The sequence below is a fragment of the Grampus griseus genome (assembly GCF_964374135.1).
Source record: "Grampus griseus genome assembly, chromosome: 7".
NCBI lineage: Eukaryota > Metazoa > Chordata > Mammalia > Artiodactyla > Delphinidae > Grampus > Grampus griseus.
In genome coordinates this window covers 78,199,313-78,225,272 of record NC_139001.1, presented here as the reverse complement: position 1 = coordinate 78,225,272, position 25,960 = coordinate 78,199,313, and the positions used below count along the sequence as shown (strand labels likewise).

General features: G+C 41.3%; 1 protein-coding gene across 3 annotated transcripts in view; it reads right to left on the bottom strand.

Annotated features, from left to right (window-relative positions):
• The window catches only part of CACNB4 (calcium voltage-gated channel auxiliary subunit beta 4), a gene marked incomplete at both ends in the record, with an annotated part of 266,298 nt that overhangs the window by 39,770 nt on the left and 200,568 nt on the right, over positions 1-25,960 (bottom strand). For 2 of the 3 annotated variants that reach the window (XM_082658874.1, XM_082658875.1), the window contains 3 exons: positions 3,598-3,728; positions 10,586-10,708; positions 12,815-12,934. In XM_082658874.1, coding sequence (XP_082515000.1) covers positions 3,598-3,728; positions 10,586-10,708; positions 12,815-12,934 — 374 coding nt within the window. Of the gene's footprint in view, positions 1-3,597; positions 3,729-10,585; positions 10,709-12,814; positions 12,935-25,960 lie in introns of those variants that run through there. The other variant, XM_082658876.1, reaches the window with a different exon arrangement.

Sequence of the window (25,960 nt, the reverse complement as noted above, 5' to 3'; positions counted from 1 at the left end):
TCTTGAGGGAAAAAACCAGAGCTGGAGGAATCAGACTCCCTGACTTCAGATTATACCACAAAGCTACAGTAATCAAGACAGTATGGTTCTGGTACAAAAACAGAAATATAGATCAATGGAACAGGATAGAAAGCCCAGAGATAAACCCATGCACCTATGGTCAACTAATCTATGACAAAGGAGGCAAGGGTATACAATGGAGAAAGCCAGCCTCTTCAATAAGTGGTGCTGGGAAAACTGGACAGCTACATGTAAAAGAATGAAATTAGAACACTCCCTAACACCATACACAAAAATAAACTCAAAATGGATTAAAGACCTAAATGTAAGACCAGACACTATAAAACTCCTAGGGGAAAACATAGGAAGAACACTCTTTGACGTAAATCACAGCAAGATCTTTTTTGACCCACCTCCTAGAGTAATGGAAATAAAAACAAAAATAAACAAATGGGACCTAATGAAACTTAAAATCTTTTGCAAAGCAAAGGAAACTACAAACATGACGAAAAGACAACCCTCAGAATGAGAGAAAATATTTGCAAACGAATCAACGGACAAAGGATTAATCTCTAAAATATATAAACAGCTCATGCAGATCAATATTAAAAATATAAACAACCCATCCAAAAATGGGCAGAAGACCTAAATAGACATTTCTCCAAAGAAGACATATAGATGGCCAAGAAGCACATGAAAAGCTGCTCAACATCACTAATTATTAGAGAAATGCAAATCAAAACTACAATGAGGTATGATCCCACACCAGTTAGAATGGGGATCATCAGAAAATCTACAAACAACAAATGCTGGAGAGGGTGTGGAGGAAAGGGAACCCTCTTGCACTGTTGCTGGGAATGTAAATTGATACAGCCACTATGGAGAACAGTATGGAGGTTACTTAAAAACTAAAAATAGAATTACCACATGACTCAGCAATCCCACTACTGGGCATATACCCAGAGAAAACCATAACTCAAAAAGACACATGCACCCCAATGTTCATTGCAGCACTATTTACAATAGCCAGGTCATGGAAGCAAACTAAATGCCTATTGACAGACAAATGGATATAGAAGATGTGGTACATATATACAATGGAATATTACTCAGCCATAAAAAGGAACGAAATTGGGTCATTTGTAGAGACGTGGATGGATCTAGAGACTGTCATACAGAGTGAAGTAAGTCAGAAAGAGAAAAACAAATATTGTATATTAATGCATATATGTGGAACATAGAAAAATCGTACAGATGAACCGGTTTGCAGGGCAGAAATAGAGACACAGATGTAGAGAACAAATGCATGGACACCAAGGGGGGGAAGTTGGTGGGGGGTGGTGGGATGAACTGGGAGATTGAGATTGACATATATACAGTAATATGTATAAAATAGATAACTAATAAGAACCTGCTGTATAAAAAAATAAATAAAATTAAATTCAAAGAAAAAAAAGACTCATTCCCCAGATTCCTTCGAAATAGAACTTGAGAGTACAAAGCTTTCTTTGGCCTTAATCCACTAAGTAATTCAAAACACACCAAGTCCTGCTATAGAGTACTTCAAGGATCTGCCCAAATGTTTTCTTTGACCTCCTTTCTCAGAGAAAGTGGGAAACTATCTAGGACCTGGAAATATTTTGCTAAAGTATGTCTCCTAATTATTCAATGCAGAAATGAGGCAAAAGAATCACTACTAGGAATGTTCTTGTGAACTGTCTTTTTAACCAACACTGGTCACCAGTACACTAGCTGGATGTCAAACACAGCTCAAAACAAGCAGTAAGATGTGGAAGAAGCACTTCTTATGTGGGGATCAGAATTAAGAACTGGCAGTAAGGATTTGGTCATGAATAATATTATGGAATGGAACGGAAGCTCATTCGTATTGGTTCCTGCATGTGGCTTGGGAAGCTTCCCTGGAGCCCACCAGGGCCCTCAGGAGCCCACCTTCCCACTTCTCCAGTGTCCCTTCCTTCAGTGCTTAAGTATGGTCCCTAGAGTTAGGACAATCTGATTTCTCCTCCCGGCTTTGCCCATTACTAGTTGTGGGACCTTGGCACACCATATCATATCTTTGTGCCTGAGTTTCCCCATCTCTAGAAGGAGAAACTATACTTCACAGTTGGTATAAAGATAAAAGAAGATCATGTCTTTGAGCTCTTGGTTTTACTCTTGTGCCTGTGGGCAAAGTAAGCCTTTAGTTCAGAAGTGTAAAATAATTTTATGCAATAATAATAATAATAGTAGAATAACTTTGGAAATGGTGATAATAATTCATTTATTATTTCATTCAAATATCTATTGAGTATTCACTGTCCTAGAAACTAGGAATACAACAGTGGGGGGAAAAACAAAATTCCTTCCCTTATACAGACAAATTCTAACGGGAAATATCAGTATCAAACAGATGAATAGGTAAATATATAGTATTTCTGACAGTAATAAGTGCAACAGAGAAAACTGAGTCGGGAGAGAGATAGGAAGCAAGGGAAGAGAAGTGGATTCAACTTTAAATGTGGTGGCAGGAAAGGGGTCATTGAAAAGGTGATATTTAACTAAGATCTGAAGCAGATGGAGTGATCCAGTGGAAAAGTGAAGAAAAGCGTCCAGTAAAAGGAAACAGCAATTACAAAGGTCCTGAGACAGGAAAATGTGTTCCCACATGGAGCAGTATGAGAGATAAAAAGTCTAGAGAAGAAGTAATAAGAGGGATTAATCATTAATAATGTTATAGGCATGATAATTAAAAGTGGGCTAACACTCTACTTTTGTGATCTCCTATCACTGTTTAAGAGGTTCCCATTATGACAAAGGCAAAAGGGCCCCTGAAGAACAGAGGAGTTTTTGAAACAGAAAAGGATCTAATAGAAAAAGGAGGTTGAGAGTTAAGAGAAAGAACTGATTCTATTTTAGGACTTTCAAAAAATGGTAACACATACCAAATCAGTACTTCAATGTAGGCTCACAATATATGCAGGCTCAGTATGATTCTGATTTCTCCTCTCAGGTTTTGCTTGTATCCCTGGGACCTTTAAATACCTGCACTCTGAGATCTTTGTGGCTACTTCATGAGTTCACTAGAGGTTAATTCATCTGAAGCTGGACAGAGTCTTACCCCAAGTACCAAGCGATGGCAGCAGCCACAGAAAACCCTGGACAAAGTGCTACTAGTCCCGGGATGGTATTGCATGTGCCATGGCATTCTGTGCCCACTTGAAAGAGAGTCTCTGAAAGTTAACCAAGAAGAGCCATGATGCCAGGTCAGGCCAGGCCCCCACTTACTGTACTGAGAAAGGATACCCTACAGGACTCTCACAGAGGAAAGCTTAGGTTCCCAGGAGGGTTTGCTGAAGCCACAGAAAACAGTCTCCACTGTGGAATTCGTGTTGATTCCAGGGGTGTCCAGGCTTCAGCACACAATGGGGAGAGTGAACTATGTGAAACCCTTTTGTGTCAATTTCAGAAACACCTTGCACATAGAGAAGTAGCTTTTACTTTGAAAGCATATATGTTTAACCTAATAAGCAAACTTGAAAATATCACCTAATTTTCCTACTTCCTCCAAAAAACTTTAGAGAAAGGAAGGAGCCTTACCCTCCGTGAAAACGTCCTCTTTTTTGTTCTTGCTGAATCCGTATGTTCTCCAATCTAAGTGGACTTGGGATGAAGCCAATCTCACAGCCTTCTTTCACCAGCCTTCCTATCCACCAATCATTGTTGTATTTCTGGAATGCAGGAATAAAACTGCTCAACAGTAAGTCACTGATCTTCACATTTATAAATCTCAGGGGACCAAAAGAATGCAACACTATATTATATAATATTATACTATACTCTATTACATACACAAACACGATTTATAGTATATTATACTATATTATATATATCTGGGATGGAGCAGTCCATAGAAGAAACCACACTTTTAATCTAAAGGCCCAGAGAGTAAACACTTGAGGGTTTGCAGGCCATATGGTCTCTGCTGCAACTACTGTAATCTGCTCTTATGGTGTGGAAGCAGCCACAGTCAATACGTAAACAAGTAAGCACAGCTGTGCTTCAACAAATTTTTTCTTTCCAAGAAAGGCAGCAGGCTGGTTTCAGCCTGTGAGCCACAGTTTGCCAATCCCTGGGCAAAAGTCAGGTCTTAACATCTGGATTCCTTTGGTCCTTGTCAAGAAGCTCTAGCCAATTGTTAAGGAATAGATTTTACATGGATAAATAGGCACCCATGTAACTGGAACTCTGGAAGACAGGATCGACAAGTCTAAGACAAAATACACTGAAGAGTCTGTTTTTTTGTCAAAAGCTTTGAGGTAAAAATTCCACCCTACTATCTGTATTCTACTCTCTCTGGGGAAAAATTATAATCTTCCAAATATAGGTTTGCAAATCAAGGTCCATCTTACTACCTGAAGAAAAACAAGCCTACTCTTACAAAGGCTAAGCGTGTTATACATAAGTGGAATTTTTGAAATAATCTCCAAATGGCCTGAAGCCCAACAGGAATGAAGGAATTTCCATTTAAATAAAGTTCCATGACACATAAACTTGGGAAACAAACCCACACAAAGGCTTCAGCCAATATGGGGTGAACATGGTCCTATGTGATGGGCCAGCAAAACTGCATTTGTAATGATAGATTTGCTGAATCCTAGAGCAAGAGGCATAGTTAATCCAAGCTACCTGCCTCAAGGGAAGGTTTCTGCTAGGTGATTTCTAGAAAGCAGATATTAGTCCTACTGTTTACATCCTCCAGAGATAATTCCAAAAACTTCCTTTTGTGTCTTTAACAGTGTTGGGCAAGGTAACTCTCTCTCTTTGATCCAGAAACCATTTAGTTTTTTCGAAATGTAACTCTCTATGGTATATTGTGCTTAGCTCAGAGAACAGTAGAATTTATATGTATATGACATTGACACGCTGTGAAGGAGGAATGGATGATTCTGTTGAATCATCGCAGCATGAAATTCCAGGTAACTGAGTAATTCTGAGTAACAGCTTCACACTCGAAAGCAAAAAGATATGATTTAGAGATTTGGCCTTTGTTATGCACACAGCTCCTACACAAGGCCCGCATGGCATGCAGTCTGAGCCTGCACTGAAGAAAAGAGTTGACCTAATATAAAATCTTGAACAATCTAGATCTCAGTTTCTTCCATCTTTCCATCGTTTATTTCAGGATAACAGGCCTGAAATACCAGGCCCGTTTATTTTGGAATTAACAAAAGGCAACGGGACCCTTTCAGAATGCTTGGTGCACAGACCTGGAATTTAAATTTTACTGTGGTAGGGACAAAACACACAATGAGTCATAGTTTCCTAGGGCTTAAGTTACTTCCGGAAATCAAGTTAGCCCACCGGAACACTAACTTACTAAGTCGTATCCAAATAAACTTAAGGGGTTTCTGAAGTAGTTAACACAACTTCCCAAGATGTTTTACCTTAGTTCTAAGAAACAGTGAGAATCTGACTTAACGTTAATGAAAGTTCTTTGAGCCAATTTGGGGAAAGCTGCGTTGTATGTTCAAAAGCTTATTAAATCGCCTGTCCTTTGGTATATGTGATAAGGAGAGCTGTAGCGTTTCTCTGCATTGAAGCTTTTCGTTACTGAGGCAGTACTTATAACAGAGCATATACCAAATGGCCTTCTAGGTGATGGATGAGAGGAAAGGCTACAACTCGATTACAGAAATATGTTCCTTTGTGTTGATATTCTGCGAGCACACGCCAGTTTTCTGGCAAGGTCACCTTAGTGTTCCAATTCTTCTCATTTCCCTAAAACGATGAGCACTTTCTCTTTCTGAGATGTTTCCTTATCTGCGACCTCGTGAAAACACGTGGCTCAAATCCACATAGGATTACCAACTCAATACTATACATCAAACTGCCAGACAAGAGAAAGTCACTGATGAAGGAGCACATACTTCAAAAAAGCAACCCACTGGACAAATGGAGAAGATTGATGGAATGGAGGAAAGCAATAAAATATAGCAAGGTGGGGATAAGGGTGTGAGTAGTGTGCATGGAATATGTGAAAACTTCTCTTACCATTTAAAGTGCTGCTTCTCCTTGGAAACGATGGGTATGAGCAGCTAATGAATACGGTTTGGTCATTTTTGATGGGAATGGTGAGACAAAGTCAATGTAACCATTCAGATGTCAGGGTACGTGTTTCAGGTAAAGAGTCCTTGTCTTCGAGGCAAATATGGATATCCCCACCACATACACGATTGAGAAAGCAGAAGCCATCAACTCAGTGCTTCCTCAGCTTCTTATAACCAAGGCTCTGAGCTGTGTGTGCCTGCACTCATCTTTTTCCTGCATGTTATAATGAATCAGTGTTCCCCTTCGTATCAGAGGTCTGTCTCTCCTCTCGGGGTCTGGATCCCACGCTTCCAGACTACCAAAAACTTGACTCCTTTGCCTATCTCTCCTTTCCCATCAATCTCTCCCTCTCTCTCTGGTGGTTAATAGCAGCATGTACTGGTGCTCTGATAGCTCCCATCTTGAAAGGAAAGCTCTTTGGACTTCATACACTCTTCAGTCTACTGCCCGGTCAGTGTCAACTCCCTTGAAAGCACCGTCTGTGCTTGCTAAATATACTTCCTAACTCCCCTTCTCTCCTCATTACACTCCATCCAGCTTCTGTCTCTCTGTCTCCACAACTCCAGACAATGGTCCCAGTGACTTCGTTGCTACTGACCACTTTGCCAACCCGACATCCATTCCTTTCTCCTCGTCTTAGGTGACATGTCGCAACACTGGCCACAGCTGGTTGCTGCCTCCTTTTGGATACGCTCTTCTCTCTTGATGTCCATGCCTTGCTCTGTCCTGATTTTCCTCCCAAATCTCATGTTTCTCCTTTTCCTTAATTGTTGAATCTTTTCATGCACCCCACTTTTGCAGGATGGAATTCCTTTGAGTTTGATCCAGGGCTGTTTTCTCTCCTCCCTCTCCTCTCTCTTTAGGTGACTTCTGTCATTACCTCAGCTTTAAATGCCACCGGGATAAACTAATGATCCAAACTTATTTCTTTGGCCCAACCCCGTCCTCTGAGCTCCAAATTCTTACATCTAACTTCCTCCTTCATATCTCCTTTGAGATGTCTACTCCCTAACCTCCCTTCCCATCTGTCCTCACTCCACCCTGGTCAACTCCATCCTAGTTGCTCAATTCATAAAGCTTGATTTCCTTGATCATCTTGGATTTCTCCCTCAATCTTAGTTCCTACATGTGCATCAGCAGCACAGATCACTGAACTTCCACAATATATGTCAAAGGTGTCTACTTCTTTCCATCTCACTGACACCAGGCCAGCTCAGTCCCATTATCTCTAATCTAAAATGGTTCTAACAGTCTCCCTGATTCCGTACTTACCCCACTCCAATCCACTGTCTCTACAACAATCAGAATAGCCTTCAAATAATAAATTCATCCCACTCCTCTGCTTTTAAAGTCTTCAGTGCCATCTTATTATACTTAGAATAAAATATGAAGTCTTGCCGTCACCTTAAGGTCCTACTTGACCTGTGCCCTGCTTACTTCTACAACTCTGTTTCCTGCTACGGGCTCACTGCGTTCCAGGCATATGACCTTCTTCCAGTTGATTGATTGTGCCAGCTTATTTTGTCCTACCACAGGGCCTTTACACATGCTGTTCCCTCTCCCTAGAAGGTTTCTTCTTTTTTTTTAAGGCTGGCTACGCTGCGTAATGGTCACATACTCAGAAAGGCTTCTCTGATCACCCCTATATTTAAAAGTATATAACCTCCTCATCCCTATATTTTAAGATTCCCAGCATCCAGTTCATTTTTTCCACAAAGCATTCACAATTTGTAATGATTTATTTTTTCATTATCTGTCTCCCCACTAGAATTTAAGTCCATGAGGGAAGGTACTCTGTCTTTGTTTACAGCTGTCAGACAACATCTGTCAGACAACATCTGTCAGACAATATCTGCCAACATTAGCACACACTACATGCTCAAGAACTATATCTTGAATGGAACAAAGGAACAAATGTAGAATTTCACCCAGTTCACGTGGGCACAATGCAAAGACAGTGAGACATCTGTAGACATCCCAGTGTTTGACCTACTTGCTATCACATAGTTAAAAAATTTTAAATGTATATGTCTTGTGTCATTAATGCTATTGTAGAATACAGAGTTTTGAAAGACAGTGATTTTCAAATTGTTACATATTAACTGTGCACATCTTGTTTTGGGCCAGAGGGTAAATGCTGGTGTCTCAGTGACATTAAGTGACAGGTTTATGTTGATCACATTCCTCAGGCTCCTCAGGGTCAGGTTTCACTTTATTGTTCCACCCTTACACTCTCCTTTTTCTTTTTTTAAAATGGTTTTTAATTAGTAAACTTTATTTTTAAGAGTAGTTCTAGGTTCATAGCAGAATTGTGGGAAAAGTACAGAGAGTTCCCACATACCCCTGCCTTCACACATGCATAACTTCCCCCACTATCAACATCCCACACTAGAGTGGTACATTTGTTACAATGATGAATCTACAATGACACATTATTCTCACCCAGAGTCATGTTGTACCTTCTATGGGTTTTGACAAATGTGTAATGACATGTATCCACCATTATATCCACTCTCTGTTTTCTAAGATCCAATTTCTAACGGCTCCTTTCCAGCAGAGCCAATGGAGACTATCAAGTAGTAATGTCCTCCAATGTATGCCTCCAGCCCCACTGGAAAATCCTGTGCAGAACAGGGAAGTTCAAGGAAGGCAAGACTTTCCTCCTGACTCGGCCTACTTCTTGTGCCAATATTCCGGATGCCATCTCCTTCCCTCTACTCCCCTCATTCTATCAGTTAGGTCTTTTCCTTCCCGTATATATCACTCCTTCCCTCTACTCCCCTCATTCTATCAGTTAGGTCTTTTCCTTCCCATATATATCACTGGGTTCAACATCTCAGCATGGAAAACATATTAAAATCTTTCCCATCCTAAAAAATCAAAAAAAAGCAAATAAACTTGTAAAAACACTCCCTCAACTCTATGCTGCCTTCTCCTGGCTAAAACCTGTCCTCCTTTTCAACTCAAAGCACTTAGGAAGAGCAAACTGCAATTCCTCTCCTCTGGCCTCCACATTATGTGGGGAAAGGCCCATTGAGTAACTCCATGGGAGGTTCCCAGTGCCCCAGACACAGTGCACCTAATAGCAAATTCATAATCACGTCACCCCTGTCACTAATCTTCTCCCCTCTCGGCCTTCTTTATTTTGATAGCTGACACCACCCTCTGCCCTTTCAGGTGAGCTAGAGAAACTGCCCTCCATCCTTCATTTCTCTTCATCTCACTTTCTCCACTATCCCCCCCCACCACCATGTGAAATCTTCCAATCTGGTCTATTTGCCTCTTAACTCTCTCTCCAAGCTGCTCCCTCTTTCTATCATCTCTGCTTCAGCCACTGTCTAGACTTACCATGTCTCCCCAGCCTCTGCAATACTCCCTCGACCATCAGAGTCACCATGCTAAGATACGAGGCTGGTCACATCCATCCTTTATTTAAAATTCCTCTCCAGCCCACTGCCTGGTGATCGAGTCCAGCCTCCTTGCCATGGCCTACGAGGTCCTTTCTCATCTGGCCCCTGCCTCTCTGACGTGGCCCATCCCCTGTACCACTCCCCGCTTACCGCCCTCCAGCGGTGCTGTGCTCATTGCCCCTGGCTGTCCCTTCCACCTGAAACCGCCACCCCTCACCCCAGCCTGAATTCAGGCTTCACCACTTCTGAAGAGCTTTCCAGCCCCCCACCCTCCTCTTCCTGAGCCGGATGGTCCCTCCTGCTCTTTCTTTGGGCTCCCACAACACCCATTCAATTTTACTATAACAGAACTTCTCAACCCATGCAGAAACTATGCACTAGTTTGTCTCCCCCACCAGACTCTGAGCTCCCTGGCCGAGGGGACAGTGGACCTTCAGCTCTGATCCCCAAATGCCCAGCACGATGTCTGACATAAAGGAGGATTTCAATACACCCAGGTTGAGTAAATGAAAGTTTTTGATGTCACTATTCCATCTTTCAAGATGCGAGGCCTCAAGTGCTCAATCCCTCAAGGTTTCTATTTCCCAAAGTCCTCTGCCCTTCTCTTAACTTTAACAATTTAATTATTATACTCTGTAGTGTTGGTTTGGCGGTCAAGGTCCACGGGACAATAATCCAGATGTTTATAATTACAACATCCCTTGTAAATGGTGCCTTCTGGGTAGGAGCCATGCCACCAAACTCACGTTTCCCTAAATTGGATCCATTGATCTATGTCAATGGATCTATCATGGTAGGTGATTAAAAGGTGACCAGAGGACCACAGGTCTATCCTACATCGATCCTCTGATGATTGTGATTCAATGTTTTAAATGTGTGATAATGTAAGCAATGATCTCAGGCTTCCAAATCTTGCTGAGAAGGAATGGATTTGGAAGGCTTAGCCAATTAAATGAGGTAACACATTGGCAGCTCCTCAGCGCTTCTCTCCATTTAGTTTGGCTCAGAGCTGATTCCTGGCCTTGGCCTTGTAGCAGGTTAGGAGATACAGAGTGCCCTACATTTACCTCTTTAATGTGTAGAAAGTCCTTGGCGTCAAAGGAGATGGCCGTGCTTGGAACAGGCACATCCTCATCCAAGGCACCACAGTAGCTCACATTCGTCTTCACAGCAAATGCTACAGGTTTGGACTGGAAACAGAACCATGGAATAAGGATGGAGGGAGGAAGACAGAAGAGGATTTTTCACACTGAAATGTAGAACCAGATAATGGATAGTACCAGGCAGTAAGGGAAATCACTTTCCAAAGAGGGATCTCAACTGGGTTCCACATTTCCAGGCAGCAGTGAGAAATCTGCAGAAAGGGCTCTGAAGAGGATTCAGTCCTATCAGCCCGACCATGTTCCCCCTCCTGTCGTACTTTCCAACATCCCAAAGAATCGTGCCCTAAAATTTGGGGGGAAGGGATGGAAAGGTGGGAGGGGCAGTCTGCTTTGGCCTCTAGTCATAAAACTCATGTTTATTATTTTAAATGGTAACAGACGCCTCCACCTTGGCATACAGGAAATGTGTGCTGGGTCTTAAATAAAAAGGTGGTGGAGGGTTAAAATAAATATTTTTGAAATAGCCTTAGCCCTGAAAACCTGCAGGATCCCACTCAATAGAATACCTTGTCCTGCCAGGGAAAAGAAAGCCCGGTCCGAGTAGACAGGAAGGGCGGAGCTGCTCACTCATCACCTTCTCCCTAGCTAACAAAAGCTGCTTCTGAAACTTTTCTTAGACAGATTCCTCCGCAGCAAAGTGCTCTCGGGCTGGTGCAGCTTGGCAGAGGTTAAGTAAGCCACCAGCCTAAGCTAACAGCGCTGTTGCTGACATTTGGGTGACCACAATAGCCACAAAATAAACTCTGAGAGAAACCTAAAACAAAATTTAGCCACAAGGAAGAACACCAGTTTCCAGCAATCCCGGGCTGCTCTGTTATGGGCTCATTTATTCGTGCTGGGACCATGCCTGGGAGCAACAGCACTGAGGCAGGATCCGAGTTAGAGTCTCACTGATGTCCTTTCCCAGGTGCTGCTCCAACCCCCTTCCGCCAACCAGCACAGGTAGCACGGGTGTGGAAGCAAAGGAAGACACCTTGTGAACCTGCCTCATCCTCCTCTTCCCGCTCTTTTAAACATTTTACTGTAAAAATAGAAAAGGGGGGCTTCCCTGGTGGCGCAGTGGTTGAGAGTCCGCCTGCCGATGCAGGGGACACAGGTTCGTGCCCCTGTCCGGGAAGATCCCACATGCTGCGGAGCGGCTGGGCCCGTGAGCCATGGCCGCTGGGCCTGCGCGTCCAGAGCCTGTGCTCCGCAACGGGAGAGGCCACAACAGTGAGAGGTCCACATACCGCAAAAAAATAAAAATAAAAAAATAAAAAAATAAGTAAATAAGTAAATAAATTAATTAATTAAATAAAAATAGAAAACGGAAGGAGTTCACTTTATCTGAGCTTTTTTTTTTCTCCTAAAAATTAGAAAGACTAGATCAATATGCTTTAGGAGTCTATCGTGAAGGGCAAAGGAGAGGCTGACCAGGAACATGTTATATCTGTTACTGTGCATAAAATTTCATTTGACAAAAGGGGTCTGTGCTTAAAAAAAAAAAAAAAGTCTGAAAGACATAGCATGGGAGATCTCTAGTGACTCAGTTCTAACATTCAAAAATGCAATTTGTTCTTTGTTGCCTCCTATGGGGCAGGGATTCCTATGGGGGCCCCTCCCTGTGGAATATCTGAAGGTCTCTTGCGGCAAAGCCTTTCATTGCTCATCTTTGCTGAAATGCTAATCGTTGTTCAAAGCTCTGAATGGTGAACTTGAGGTGGGAGATTGACACCAAGAGGGAAGAACAGAGACACCAACAGGGAGACCCACTGACCAGTTATGCACGTGTGGCCTGCAATGAAGGCTGCTGTCTTGGAGAACGGGGCAAGCACGCTGGTTCCTTGGGAGGCCCTCTAACGACAGTGGGAGGGGCACGCTGGATATGGGGCACAATCGCTAAGTTAGCAGATGACCAAGAATTTTCACCAGCAAACCAAACACAAAAGGTAGGTGAAGGGGTCCGTGTCTTGGGATATGGCTCCCTGAGAATGTTACTATCAGGAGTGAACAGATCATGGAGTCTTGCAATCTGGTGCCTTATCAGAATGATCATAAAATGATTACTCCAGAGAAATCTGAGGCAGGGGAAGAGCAGCTGATACCTGCTGAGCAACATGCCACTTTGGAACCCAAGAGGGGCAAGAACGTCACCTTTGCTCTCTCAAGCTGGATGGCTGCCTGCTGCTCTCTCTCTTGCCGAATTGCTTCCCGATCCTCTTCCAGAGAGACATCGGAGTCAGACGGCCTGCTCGTGTAGGAATCCGCTGAACCCTGGAAAGGAAAACCCGGAGTAGCTTGAATGAGGTGATGTGGAGCTTCTTAAATCATCACATCTAACAGCATCCTGGAGTGGGTTCTTCTCATTTGCATAGAATTTGAGAAATACGCTCTATGCCTTATTGCAGACATAAATTTAGATGGCAGAATATAGTTAAGCATCTGAGTAATTCGGAAGGTAGCAATGTTAGGAAGGGAAATATTTTGACTAGATTAAGTGCTAGAAAGTAAACTGCAATGAAAATTATGTGATGTTCAGCCCCAATTCTTCTTGTTTTGTGCTATCTTTATATTAAGCCCATATCAACTTGCGGAACTGAAATTTCATTCCATTCTCTGTTTTATATACAGATTTTTAAAGGAGTAAGAGATTTAGCCTATTACAAGAGTAACTCCTACCCATATCTTGGATTACAGATGATCAATTTAAGATTTCAACACAGCAAATCAGAAACCTGAATTAGTAAAATGATTTTCAGTTCCATTGTCAACGCCATTGAACAAGGATGTCCTCAACTGAAGCCCATTCCTAGAAGGACTATTTGAACAATAATGAAATCCAGCCTGACTCTTGTGGCCAAGGAATTTCGGGCAGTGGACATCACTTGGTGCTCACGCCGTAAGAAGAGATGAAAACCACAGCAGCTGAAAAGTTAAAAACAAAAACAAACACCCCAGAAGCTTGCTTTCTGCTTGCTAAAAGAACATCACCCTTACAACTTCCTTAAGCTGGCATTAGAAGTTGATATTTGTGTAGATGGTATTTCCACAGCAGACGTATTGATAAGACTGGTGTATTTGGCATGTTTCATAAACCAGGTACAGATTCTAAAAGGCGTATGCTTATCCATATAGCTGAGAATTTGCTACCCACTGCAAAAACATAACTCTAAGAATGGCTGACTGCTGAAACGGGCACTTTGAAAGTTTTTTCTAAACTTAGAAATGTTAGGGTTTGTTTGTTTATACATTATTTGTGAATTTGCTGCCTGTATGGGTAGCTTTGTCTCAGTAGAGGGTGTCATTTTAGCTGGGGTAGTCTTTCCCACCATAAAAAAAATCCCAGCACAGATTTTCCTGGCAGCCTAGAACAATAATTCCTGGTTAAGAGTTATATCAGAATGCCCAGTAGAACCCTGGTTCTAAATTCTAACTCTGCAACCCACTTTTGAAGACTTTATACAAGTTCCTAGACCACTCTAAGACTCAGTCTCCTCTTCTGTAAAATGGGGATGTGGTTTACTTCACAGAATTAAATGGAATAGGATATAATGAATCCCTGATTATTGAGCCCTGGCTGTCACACCAGCGTGGGGCTAGATGCTTTGCACACCTTATCTCACTGAATCCTTAGAGCAGTGGGTTAGCTGGGATTCAAACACGGGTAATCCAACCGTAGAGCCAGCAGTTTCAAACCCTACATTGAGCTGGACTTGAAAAAATATTTACTCTAGGACCTGGCACATAGTAGGCACACAATAAATAGCTATTCTCATTTCTATTTCCTAGTGCTGGTATTTCTACCTTGATTTAAAAAAAAAAGAGTTAAGAGATTCTAATCATTTTTCAGCTTACTTACATATGCAAGTAAGTTGCCCATCTTGAACTGTACAGTATCCTTTTTTATTGTATTTGCTGCATAGAAAACACGATAAATTTTTTCCCCAGCTTTATTGAGATATAATTGACATATAACACTGTGCAAGTTTAAGGTGTACAATGTGTTGATTTGATACATTTATATATTGCAAAATGATTATACTATAAGTTTCATAACTGCAGTGTGTCCAAATCCATGCACTTTATGCAGTGCTTTTGAAAGTGCCCTTTACAGAGGAAATGTATTTGCTAACCAAATTATAACCAAACTCATCTGTGCAAATCTACTGGGGAAAAATCTGGACCTACAAAATAAATAAGTACAGGGTGACTATTTTATAGATGCATTCATTGCTTAAAAAAGAGCTACCCTGGGCTTCCCTGGTGGTGCAGTGGTTGAGAGTCCGCCTGCCGATGCAGGGGACACGGGTTCATGCCCTGGTCTGGGAAGATCCCACATGCCACGGAGCAGCTAGGCCCGTGAGCCATGGCTGCTGAGCCTGCATGTCCAGAGCCTGTGCTCCGCAACGGGAGAGGCCACGACAGTGAGAGGCCCGTGTACCGCAAAAAAAAAAAAAAAAAAAAAAAAAAAGAGCTACCTTGAAGTCCTTTAAAACAAGAGAGTTCTATCAGCATAAATCTTTTGTCCAAATTTAGGTATATCTGCATAAAATCCAGAGGAAGAGAGAAAGGAAACAATGTTTCTAAAAAGTATATGAAAACGGTTTTGTGTTAGTTCTAGGCAATGCTTTGCTGAAGTGTGATGTGTGTGTGGTAGACCATTTTAAGGTGTTAGATGTCTGCGAAAGTGTCTGGACTATAAAGTGATTACGATGCAGGAAGTCAGGAAGGAGGCACTTGTTTTGAAAACACGTGCTGGGGAAGGCTAACAACTGCAGTTCACAAGAAAGCAGGCTGCCCAGTGGAGCAGTGAGTCAAACAGCTAAAATACACAATCCACTGTTGACACTAGGAGATGGCTAATTTCCTGAAAACTCCGTTAACGATTTTTCAAATCCTGGCATTCAATCCTCTGCGCACACAAGGAGTGACTCAAGGGCTCCTGCAAATAAACTTTATTTTGAAATGTGAACAAGACTGTTAAGAATTTCAAAATTACTTAATAAGTTCTACTATTGCCAAGTATGTAAAAGCACACAATATTCTAAGAATATTGGTAGAGGGAAAAATAAAGCACTGTGATATTTATTTTTATAATTACAGTGTGAGATTCACAGCATTTACTCTGTTTTTTGTTTTTTTTTCTTTCAATGACATCTACATTTCTCTGAATATGGAAATCATTGCTGCTGTCTCTCAAGGTCCTAGGGATAGCAGAGATCCAACATCAAGAGCCCAAATTTGGCCCATGGACATGTTCCGCTGGCTTGGCACAGAACTGGTTTCTTGTTTCAAATTGATTTTTATTTGATTTGTTTCAACTGGTTGATAGAGAGTACAGACAGGAGAAAGAAAGGAAACGAAAAAGAACCTAGGTTGTTTACAAAGACAGAGAGCAGAAGAGAGCCACAGAGAGGCAAGAGGAGACTGCCTGGGCCGGACTAGAGGGAGGATGGGGAAGGGAAGTGGGGCTGCAGCAGGCTTAGTAGGACTGGAGGGTCGGGGGGACTGCCCAGAGGTCTGGTTAAACCTTTATGATCAGGAAGAGGGAAACTGCAAGAAGGGAATAATGCTAGATGCTAAGAGGACAGAACTAAAGATATAAAGGTTACTAGCTCTGGCCAAAAGTAAAAACTGCAGCCCCATCAGCTTTTTGTTTTCCAAAATTCCACTTAATAAAATGGGCAAAGAGCAAGGCACCCAACTCATCAAGTGAGCCAAACCTGGGCTGTTAATCTATGTGTAAGATGCATGACAGAGGCTAGTCCCTCAAAAGTTCCTAAGCAGAAACCATTGCAAGTCACATCTTTGAGTCTCCAAAGAAACAACTAAATTGGGGGGAAAAAATGGAAACAATTGCTGCAAGTCTTTTTTTTTTTTTTTTTTGCGGTACGCGGGCCTCTCACTGTTGTGGCCTCTCCCGTTGCGGAGCACAGGCTCCGGACGCGCAGGCTCAGCGGCCATGGCTCACGGGCCCAGCCGCTCCGCGGCATGTGGGATCTTCCTGGACTGGGGCACGAACCCGCATCCACTGCATCGGCAGGTGGACTCTCAACTACTGCGCCACCAGGGAAGCCCGCTGCAAGTCTTTTTATATATATATAACATTACATATGTATGTATAAAATAATGCATCCTAATGAATATCAAAAGAAACACATACATGTCTTTTTATTAACATGAGGCCCAGATTTTTTCCCCCTTTTACTCAATATTGAAAACAGATTCCAGCCTCACAGCTTTCATAAATCTTCTTGAGTATAAAATACAAACGTTATAGAAACATTGAAAAATCAGTTAGTTTACTGTTGTCCTAGAAGAAGGAAAGTGATCTCAAGTCAAACAATGGAAACGTTTCTTTTCCTGCTCGGAGAGAGAGGCCATGACATGAATGGGAGAGTGGCCGTGGACTTTGGGGTCAGGAAGTATTGGGTTTGACACTGCTGCTAGTTCTTACTGGCTGTGTGTCTCGGGCAACTTATTTTAACTTTCTGAGTCTCAATTTCCTCCCCCTTTGAAATGGAGATAATAACACATACCTCACAGAGTTTCCCAGTGTTTGATTTGAGATGGAACATCATTTCGTTTACCATCATGAGGAAAATTGAGGAATTGCCAGCAAATAATATTTGACTCACTCATTAAAGTTTTGGGCAGCTTTTCAGCATTCAATTTTTGGCTGCCCTAGAGTTTTAGGATTTACATCTTGTTCTTTTTTTTAAAACAGCTTTATTGAGGTATAATTTACATACCATAAAATTCACATAATTTAAATTATGATTCAATAAATTTTTAATAAATTTACAGGATACAATTCACACAACAATCTAATATTAGAATATTTCTACCACTTCAGGAAAAAAAAAAAAAACCCTTTTGCCTATTTGCAGTCACTCTCCAAACCTACCACGAGATCCAGGGATCCACTTACTTATCTTGTCCTTCTAAAACTAAAAAATACTTCCTCTACTTATGAGTAGTTTTAGTATTTAGATATGTCATTAAATTACAGCAAGGAGAAGGGAGAGTTTATAAATGTTTGATTTTTAAATGCATTAATACTGGAACAGAACGTGGTTATTGTTGGAACTTTTGGGCTTTGTGGTCAGTCCTGTGCCTCTCACTTCCTACCTAGCTTAGCTGTCCATTCACTGGACACTGACCGTCTGTCAGTGGCAACAATGTGAGAGGAGAGCTGCTTAACTTTTCTGAGATTCTATCCTCATCGGCAAAATAGGAATGAACCCTTCAGGGTTATTCTGGAGAATTACTAAGATGCCATGGTATAGCATAGCATACAAGCATAGTAATGGCACAAATAAAACCAGTGTTGTGCAAGAGAACTTTCTGCAATGATGGATATTCTGTATGGCTGCTGTCCAGTATGGTAGCCACTAGCCACATGTGGTTATGGAGCACTTGAAATGTGCCTGGCCAGACGGAAGAACTGAACTTATCATTTAATTTTTAAATGTTTAAAGTTTTATTTCACTTTAATTAATTTAAAGGCAGATACCCACAGGTTAACTAGTGGCTACCACATGGGGCTGTGCAGTGGTACGTACTCCAAATGTCAGCCCTTCCAGATGAGACAAGTGAATGTTAAACTTGATGTAAGTCTAGTATTTTAATAGTTGCATTAAGTGGGCTAAGTGAAAGTGGAATGTCCAGAGACACATATCACTCCCAATGGATGTGAGCTTGTTTCTTTCCACTGAGTTTGCAATGACGTGACGATGCACTTTTCCACAATGTAGAAGGAACAAAGCTCTTTCTTGATTACTTTCCCAGAGTTCCCAGGGTGGATAGGTAAAGAGCCCCCTCGTGAGGCTGCCCTAGACAAAAAGGTCTTGTAGGCAACACGTATCTTTATAGGATAGCCCCTCACTTTCTTGCAGATGCTCTCTTCTCCTCCACCCCCTTCACCAAACATGTCCAGAGCTCTTAGCAAGGGCCCCCACCCAGCCTAGCAGGGTCCAGGCTATGTCTCCAAGTAGATACACCTGGGCAGTGCCTAGAACATAGCAGAACCTCAACTTCGTTGAAAGAAAGACACTCTCGCTCCCATCAAAATCTATTCTTTGTTCCATGATTTCAAGTTCTTCTAGGGTGGTTGGTTAATTGATCAAGGTTTATGCTAACTGGGTGTGATGTTGTTAGCAGACCGCCCCCCCATAACATGAGATTTTTCTTTTTTTTTAAGAATTATGGTTTTCAGTGCCCTAATCCAGAGCACTGGTGCATTATATAATGTGTACATTATCAGCACTTTGGCAGAACAAGGAACTTTTGAAATTATGCCTCAGAGATGACAGCTTAACTTTGCTCTAAGGTACCTTGTACCGTATCTTGTAAACAGAAGGTCTTCAAATATGTTGGTTGAAAGAATAAGGCAAGCTCTGCAGCCCACTTTTATTGGACAGAAGACCAGCAATTAATCTGACTAAGCTCCGATTTTAGGCTTCAAAGAGCAGTCAATGGCAGCAAAGGAATATGTTCAGAAAAGGCCATAAACGGAAAGGAAAGAGAATGAATGCTTACTCATCCCTTACTTTATGTGAGTCACTAACTTATGAACTCTAGATTATCACATCAACACTACAAAGTAGGTTACGATTATCCCCATTTTATAGATGAGGCATCTGAGGCTCAAACAGGCAATAAGAACTTCCCTCCATGTCACTATCATAGGGCACATTGCAGGGTGCAGGAGTATGGGCAGAATCTTTTTTTAAATTTCCTCTACAACATGTGGTGTAAACTTACATTAAAAAGTCAAACATTTTAGTCGCCTTCACTAAAAGAAAACAACATTCTGCAATATTTTGTTAGCACAGATCGTATACCAAAATCTCACTCGCTAGGAACGATGGATGCAAGTAAAGAAATGACATTCTTAGATCATGGAAAATAAACTGGAGACTTTTTCAAAAGACATGTTTGCTTTTCTAACTTCACATGGTAACTCTAGATTATCAAGGTTTTGGTTTGTGAATTTCATTGAGTTTCTGCTTTAATGACAGGATTTTTGCTCAGCATTTTAGTTATTGGTAGGAGATTTTAAGGCCCCCTTGAGTTTTCTTTTTCTCTTAAGTGATAACGCCTCCAGTTGTGTTAAACTACTTATTTACAGGTTACTTCTTATCTTATAACTAAATTATAATTATATATCAATATGTAGTTAAAAACAAAATGCAGGCTTTGTCTAAATTATCTGACTAGTGGAATCCAAATTAATGGGTTCTATTATAACTGTTTTACATAATTTATTTAAAAGGAAGTAATACTATTTAGAAAACTTAGCCAACCTATCCTTCTTGTTATGTTGATTAGTTTGGCAACTGCTGCAATTGCCTGGTTTCGGATAGGTATTTCTTTTCTTTTTTCCTTTGTTTTGCATTTTTTTCTTTGACTTTTACTGAGATATAATTGACATACAGCACTGTATAAATTTAAGGTGTACAGCATAATGATGTCACTTACATATACCACAGAATGATAGATAGGTATTTCTTTTCATTGGTCGTCCAAGGAGACCCATCAGTGGCGATACAACAACAGCAGAAAAGTTTCAATTGGCCTCATCAGTATAAAGAGGGAGGTGACAAAAAGGCCCAGATGGAGATGAAAAGGAAATCTGTGTCAGTCATGGCCATTTAGGAGCTTGTGGGAAAGGAGAAGTTGCAACGTGGGGCTAACAGCAGACCTGCAAGTTAAATCAGTGGTGATGTTGGTAACGGGGGCAGATTCCTCTTAGCTTGGGCTACTATGAGGATTGCAGTTTCATATGGTTCAGCCTAATACACTGGGGGAAGAACAAAAGATAAAGATGACTTTATATGGATCCTATTTCACCAAACTGCTCTGATAATCAGTGCATGGGATCATACATGTATGTAAGAAGTGCTACATCAATGAACACAATTAGTAATCAATCAAAACCCCCTGTGAGACTAAAGGGCAACAGAAGTTGAAAAAAGTCATGATCACGTTTTGCATACAATAAGAATGTTATTTTCATGGTACAGATGATGAGATTATGGAGCTCACTCTCCTTCTGGGAAAGGGAAAGTGACTGCCTGCTGGGAGAAGGTGGCTTCAAGCAGTCAAGCTTTACTTTGTACGGGTCACAGAACAACATCATGGGACACTGAGCAGCCACCCCCGGAACCAGCGCTGCCTGCTCAGAACCGAGAGCTTCTGACCAACCCATGGGACACAGGTGAGTGTCTGGGCAGCTACACCTGGCCGATCCCAGCACCGGCACCTGCAAGCAGCAGCCACAGCACGCGGTCTTCATGCCAGGGCGGTGGCTCAAGCTGCACTAATCTAGTTTCAGCAGAGACGTTAAAAAGGAAATGAATATATTTGCTCAGAAAATCCTGAATGTGCTGCTGGTAGCTGCAGAACTGCATAGTGATAAGGCAACTAATGGTTTCTTGTAAATGTGGGCGTCTGTGATCCTTCTGGAAAAGGGATTGACTGACACTTCACATACCCCCAGAGTAGTTTACAAAGTAGCCCACAAAACACTACTTTTATGTTGTGGTCTATTTTCTTGACAGTCATATTAGAGACCTGATAACAGTAAATATGTTTCTCCCAAAAGTAGCTCCAAGCAATTACTTGTATTTAAAAAAAAATTTTTTTAAGACTTTTCCTTCTGTCATATAAAGGAAGGAATAATATAGGTTGCTTTAGAAGAAAGTAAGGGAAGGACTTGAACCTCTCCTGTATCATTTCTGTAGCCTCAGAAATGGTTTGATGAAAAATTATCCTTCACTCTTTGAAAATATTTTGTATTCATAACGTTTCTCATTAAAGCGATGCATACTGACTGCATCAAGAACAGACACCCTTCCCCAGAGATGGCTGCAGATGTGATGGAAGCCAAAATGAAGCATCTACTTCATTTCAGGCAGAGATCATGTCTTCCCCACTTTTGTTGTCCTCAGGGGCCCCAGCACAGAGCTTTGCACCTCAGAGGAGTTCAAAACTATTTACTGAACGAAAAAGTGAATAAGGAGGTTTCAAGGGGAGGAAGAGAAACACAAATGGACTGTCGGGTAATGCCCAGACTTCACCCAAAGGGAGTATACACTTTGGGCTTCCAGATGTTGCTGGAAACCATGTCGGAAGGAAGAGTGAACACCAATGTTAACTTGACAAAATGATATGAAAGTGATTTGGAAAACTTAATATTCAAAAATCTCAGAAAAAATGTTAAAAAAAAGAATAAAGAAGGAGAATTAACCTTTTTAAAATAGATATTAAAACATTATAAAACTGCAGAAATTAAAAATGTTTGGTTCTAGCACAGATCAAAGAAATAAGAGTCCACAAATCAACCTCTATATATTGATAATTAATATTTAACAGGGGGACTTCCCTGGTGGCGCAGTGGTTAAGAATCCACCTGCCAATGCAGGGGACACGAGTTCAAGCCCTGGTCCGGGAAGATCCCACATGCCACGGAGCAACGAAGCCCATGCGTCACAACTACTGAGCCTGTGCTCTAGAGCCCGCGAGCCACAACTACTGAGCCCATGTGCCACAACTACTGAGCCCACGTGCCACAACTACTGAAGCCCATGTGCCTAGAGCCTGTGCTCCACAACAAGAGAAGCCACCACAATGAGAAACCCGTGCACGGCAACAAAGAGTAGCCCCCGCTCGCCACAACTAGAGAAAGCCCACATGTATCAACAAAGACCCAATGCAGCCAAAAATAAATAAATAAATATAAATTAAAAAAAAAATATATATATATATATATATAACTGGAAACATTTCAAATCAATGGAAAAAGAGTGATTATTCAGTAAACAATGTTGGGAAACTTAGCTGGCCGATTGGGGGAAAAAGATAGATCTCTATTTGATTTCTTATACAAAAATAAATTGCAGATGAAGATATTTAAAGGCAAAATTATATAGCTATATCCTTATGTATTTCTTACATATATACATATATTTATACTAGCACTAGCAGAAACTATGGCTATAGTTTTTTTGTTTGTTTGTTTGTTTTATGCAGTACGCGGGCCTCTCACTGTTGTGGCCTCTCCCGTTGCGGAGCACAGGCTCCGGACGCGCAGGCTCAGCGGCCATGGCTCACGGGCCCAGCCGCTCCGCGGCATGTGGGATCTTCCCAGACCGGGGGACGAACCTGTGTCCCCTGCATCGGCAGGCGGACTCTCAACCACTGCGCCACCAGGGAAGCCCATGGCTATAATTTTAATGTAGCATGCCAAAATGTTCAGAAGCTATGAAAAGACTGATTAATTTGACTACATAAAAAGTTTAAATATTTATCTGGGAAAAAAAAACACAAAAATGCAAATGACAGAAAAAGAAAATATTGTCACATAAGTGACCTGGGCTTAACGTTCTTCATATTCAAAGACCACTAATGAAGTAATAAGAAAAAGATGAACAACCTACCTCTTCACCCACCAATATGGCAAAAAAATAAAAAGTTAGGAAAAAGAAAAAGGAACAAGAATGTACACTGAACACATGAAAAGAACTTCAGTCTCTTTCCTACATAAAGAAATATAACTTAAAATATGATACTACTTTCATTGATTAGATCAAAACATTTGAAAATACCCTGTACTAGTGAGGGTACATATGTTGGTATGAGTGTAAGTTGGTTTTATATTTCTGGAGGTAATTAGGTAAAAACAATCAAAATAAAACAGACATAAATTTTAACCAAACCATTCTACCTGAAGAAATTTACCCTAGAAATATACCTATATCAGATATGTATATATAAATGTACATACAAGAATATTCACTGCAATATTGCATATGATAGCAAAAAAATCATAAAAACCTAAATGTTAGCCATAGAAGACATGTTTTTAAAAGTAGCGTGTATTCACACATAGAATAGTGTGTAAGCACTAAAAAGCATGACATAGACCTCTAAGTAAGTATATGTAAAATTAAGTCACAAGATCAAATGGTAAAATAATCTGGCATGTTGTTTTAAAATTGTGTTAAAATAGGGGCTTCCCTGGTGGCGCAGTGGTTGAGAGTCTGCCTGCCGATGCAGAGGACACGGGTTCGTGCCCCGGTCCGGGAGGATCCCACATGCCGCGGAGCGGCTGGGCCCGTGAGCCATGGCTGCTGAGCCTGCGCGTCCGGAGCCTGTGCTCCGCAACGGGAGAGGCCGCAACAGTGAGAGGCCCGTATACCGCAAAAAAAAAAAAAAAAAAAAAAAAAAATTGTGTTAAAATAAATGAGAGTCTCTCTCTATATAACACATATATATGTATGCATACACACACACACACACACAGGAGGAGGAAAACAAACTTTCATTTATTACACTTTATATCTTTCTGTACAGTTTGAATTTTTACCTTGAGAAATTACAAAAAACTAATATTATGTATATAGATATTCACATTTATATACACAATGTGTACTCTTTTTAAAGAGTTATGTAGCTTGAAAATAAACGTACTTTTTTTTTTTTTTTTTTTTTTTGCGGTACGCGGGCCTGTCACTGTTGTGGTCTCTCCCGTTGCGGAGCACAGGCTCCAGACGCACAGGCTCAGCGGCCATGGCTCACGGGCCTAGCCGCTCCGCGGCATGTGGGATCTTCCCAGACCGGGGCACGAACCTGTGTCCCCTGCATCGGCAGGCGGGCTCTCAACCACTGCGCCACCAGGGAAGCCCTGTACTTCTTTTTACAGAGTTATGTAGCTTGAAATTACCTTCCTTAACCTCAAATGATGATTTTGATAGGTGTGGTTAGTGTTAACCACTTTTATTAATTGTGGTCTTTGGAAAAGAATATTCCCTCTGAAAGGGCTAGGGGCCCCAACAAAGGCTAGGTTAGCGTGAGTTTTTCTCTTTGACCACTAATCTCCTAAATTTGTGAAGCTTGTAGGTCTTAAGTTAAAAACAAGATGATGCAACTTAATGTAGTAGTTTAAATTTAGGTATAAATGCTATTTTTGAATTGTAAGACAGTGACTGATTTGAGGGTATATGAGAGGTCTGGTGGGTCCCTTATGCACACGTAGCTACCCCTAGTTACCTCCAGAGAAGGAATCCTCCAGCATCTCACTGTCACGAGACCTGTACTCCAGGCTGCTATATTCCTTACAAACTTGCTATCCCTCCTTTGCTCTTTGGGGCCTTGACAGCGACTACACAGTGCCCAGCCCACCCCATCAGCGTCGATCAACTTTATATGGAATCTGGAGTGGTGAAAGCAATAACCTTCCCTGGGTAGTGTCCTTCCTCCGCAGTGGGTTCAGAAATGGGGAATGAAAACAAGGCTTGCTTTTTGACTCCCATCTGATAATTGTATTGCAGCTTGTTAGATTAGAGGAAATTCTTAGTTCAACCTTTGGAACTAGGAAATGAGGCTTTAATCAGAATAAAACAGCACTTTACAGACGTTATCTAAATGTCACCATAAAAACATTAGATGTGGAGCTCATTATCCTCATTGAAGTAACCAAGATTCAGGAGAAACCAATAATCTGCCCAGGGTCATACAGCTGGCCAAGTATGGTGAACTCTGATCTCACTAACTCAAAAGCCCTTGCTAATAGCTAATAACTAAGCCCAGTTGAGGTGTTGGTAGATACTGATGGATGAGCAGATCACTAAGGCTTCAGGCTTAAAAACACTAGAATCTCTCTCTCTCTCTGCTTTTAGAATGAACTAACAATTACTAACCATGCTATGTTTTTCCCAGTAAACGATCTTGATTTCTCTCCAAAGCTCTTTTGAGCCCTCACAGACGGGTCAGGCTGCATGCCCTAAGTCACCCAACCATCAGCTAATGAAGCCAAGAATTGCATTTCAGGTCAGAGCATCTCTTGAATGATCTCTAAGATTCTTCTGAGATCTGTTCTTAAAGATGTCTTCATAGTGAGAGGAATTAGGTCTTCAAGTACATGGTGATAGAGTATTCATTTGAATTCACATCAAAATACATGCAATCAACTATTCCTAAGGATGGGACTATCAAACTTTCAGGTTTTCTCTTCCCTTCCTTCAGGCCTATCCATTAGCTCATTATTATATCCAAAGTGGTCAGAGAGGAAATCCACACCTGCTTTTTTGTTGTTGTTGGAAACTTTTGGACCAAACAAAAAAGAAAAAAGTTGAGATAAAATTATTGATTAGAATGAGTCTGGGAGAACTCATCAAGAAAAAGAGGGAAAGGACTCAAATCAATAAAATTAGAAATGAAAGAGAAGAAGTTACAACGGACACCACAGAAATACAAAGCATCATTAGAGACTACTACAAGCAACTCCATGCCAAT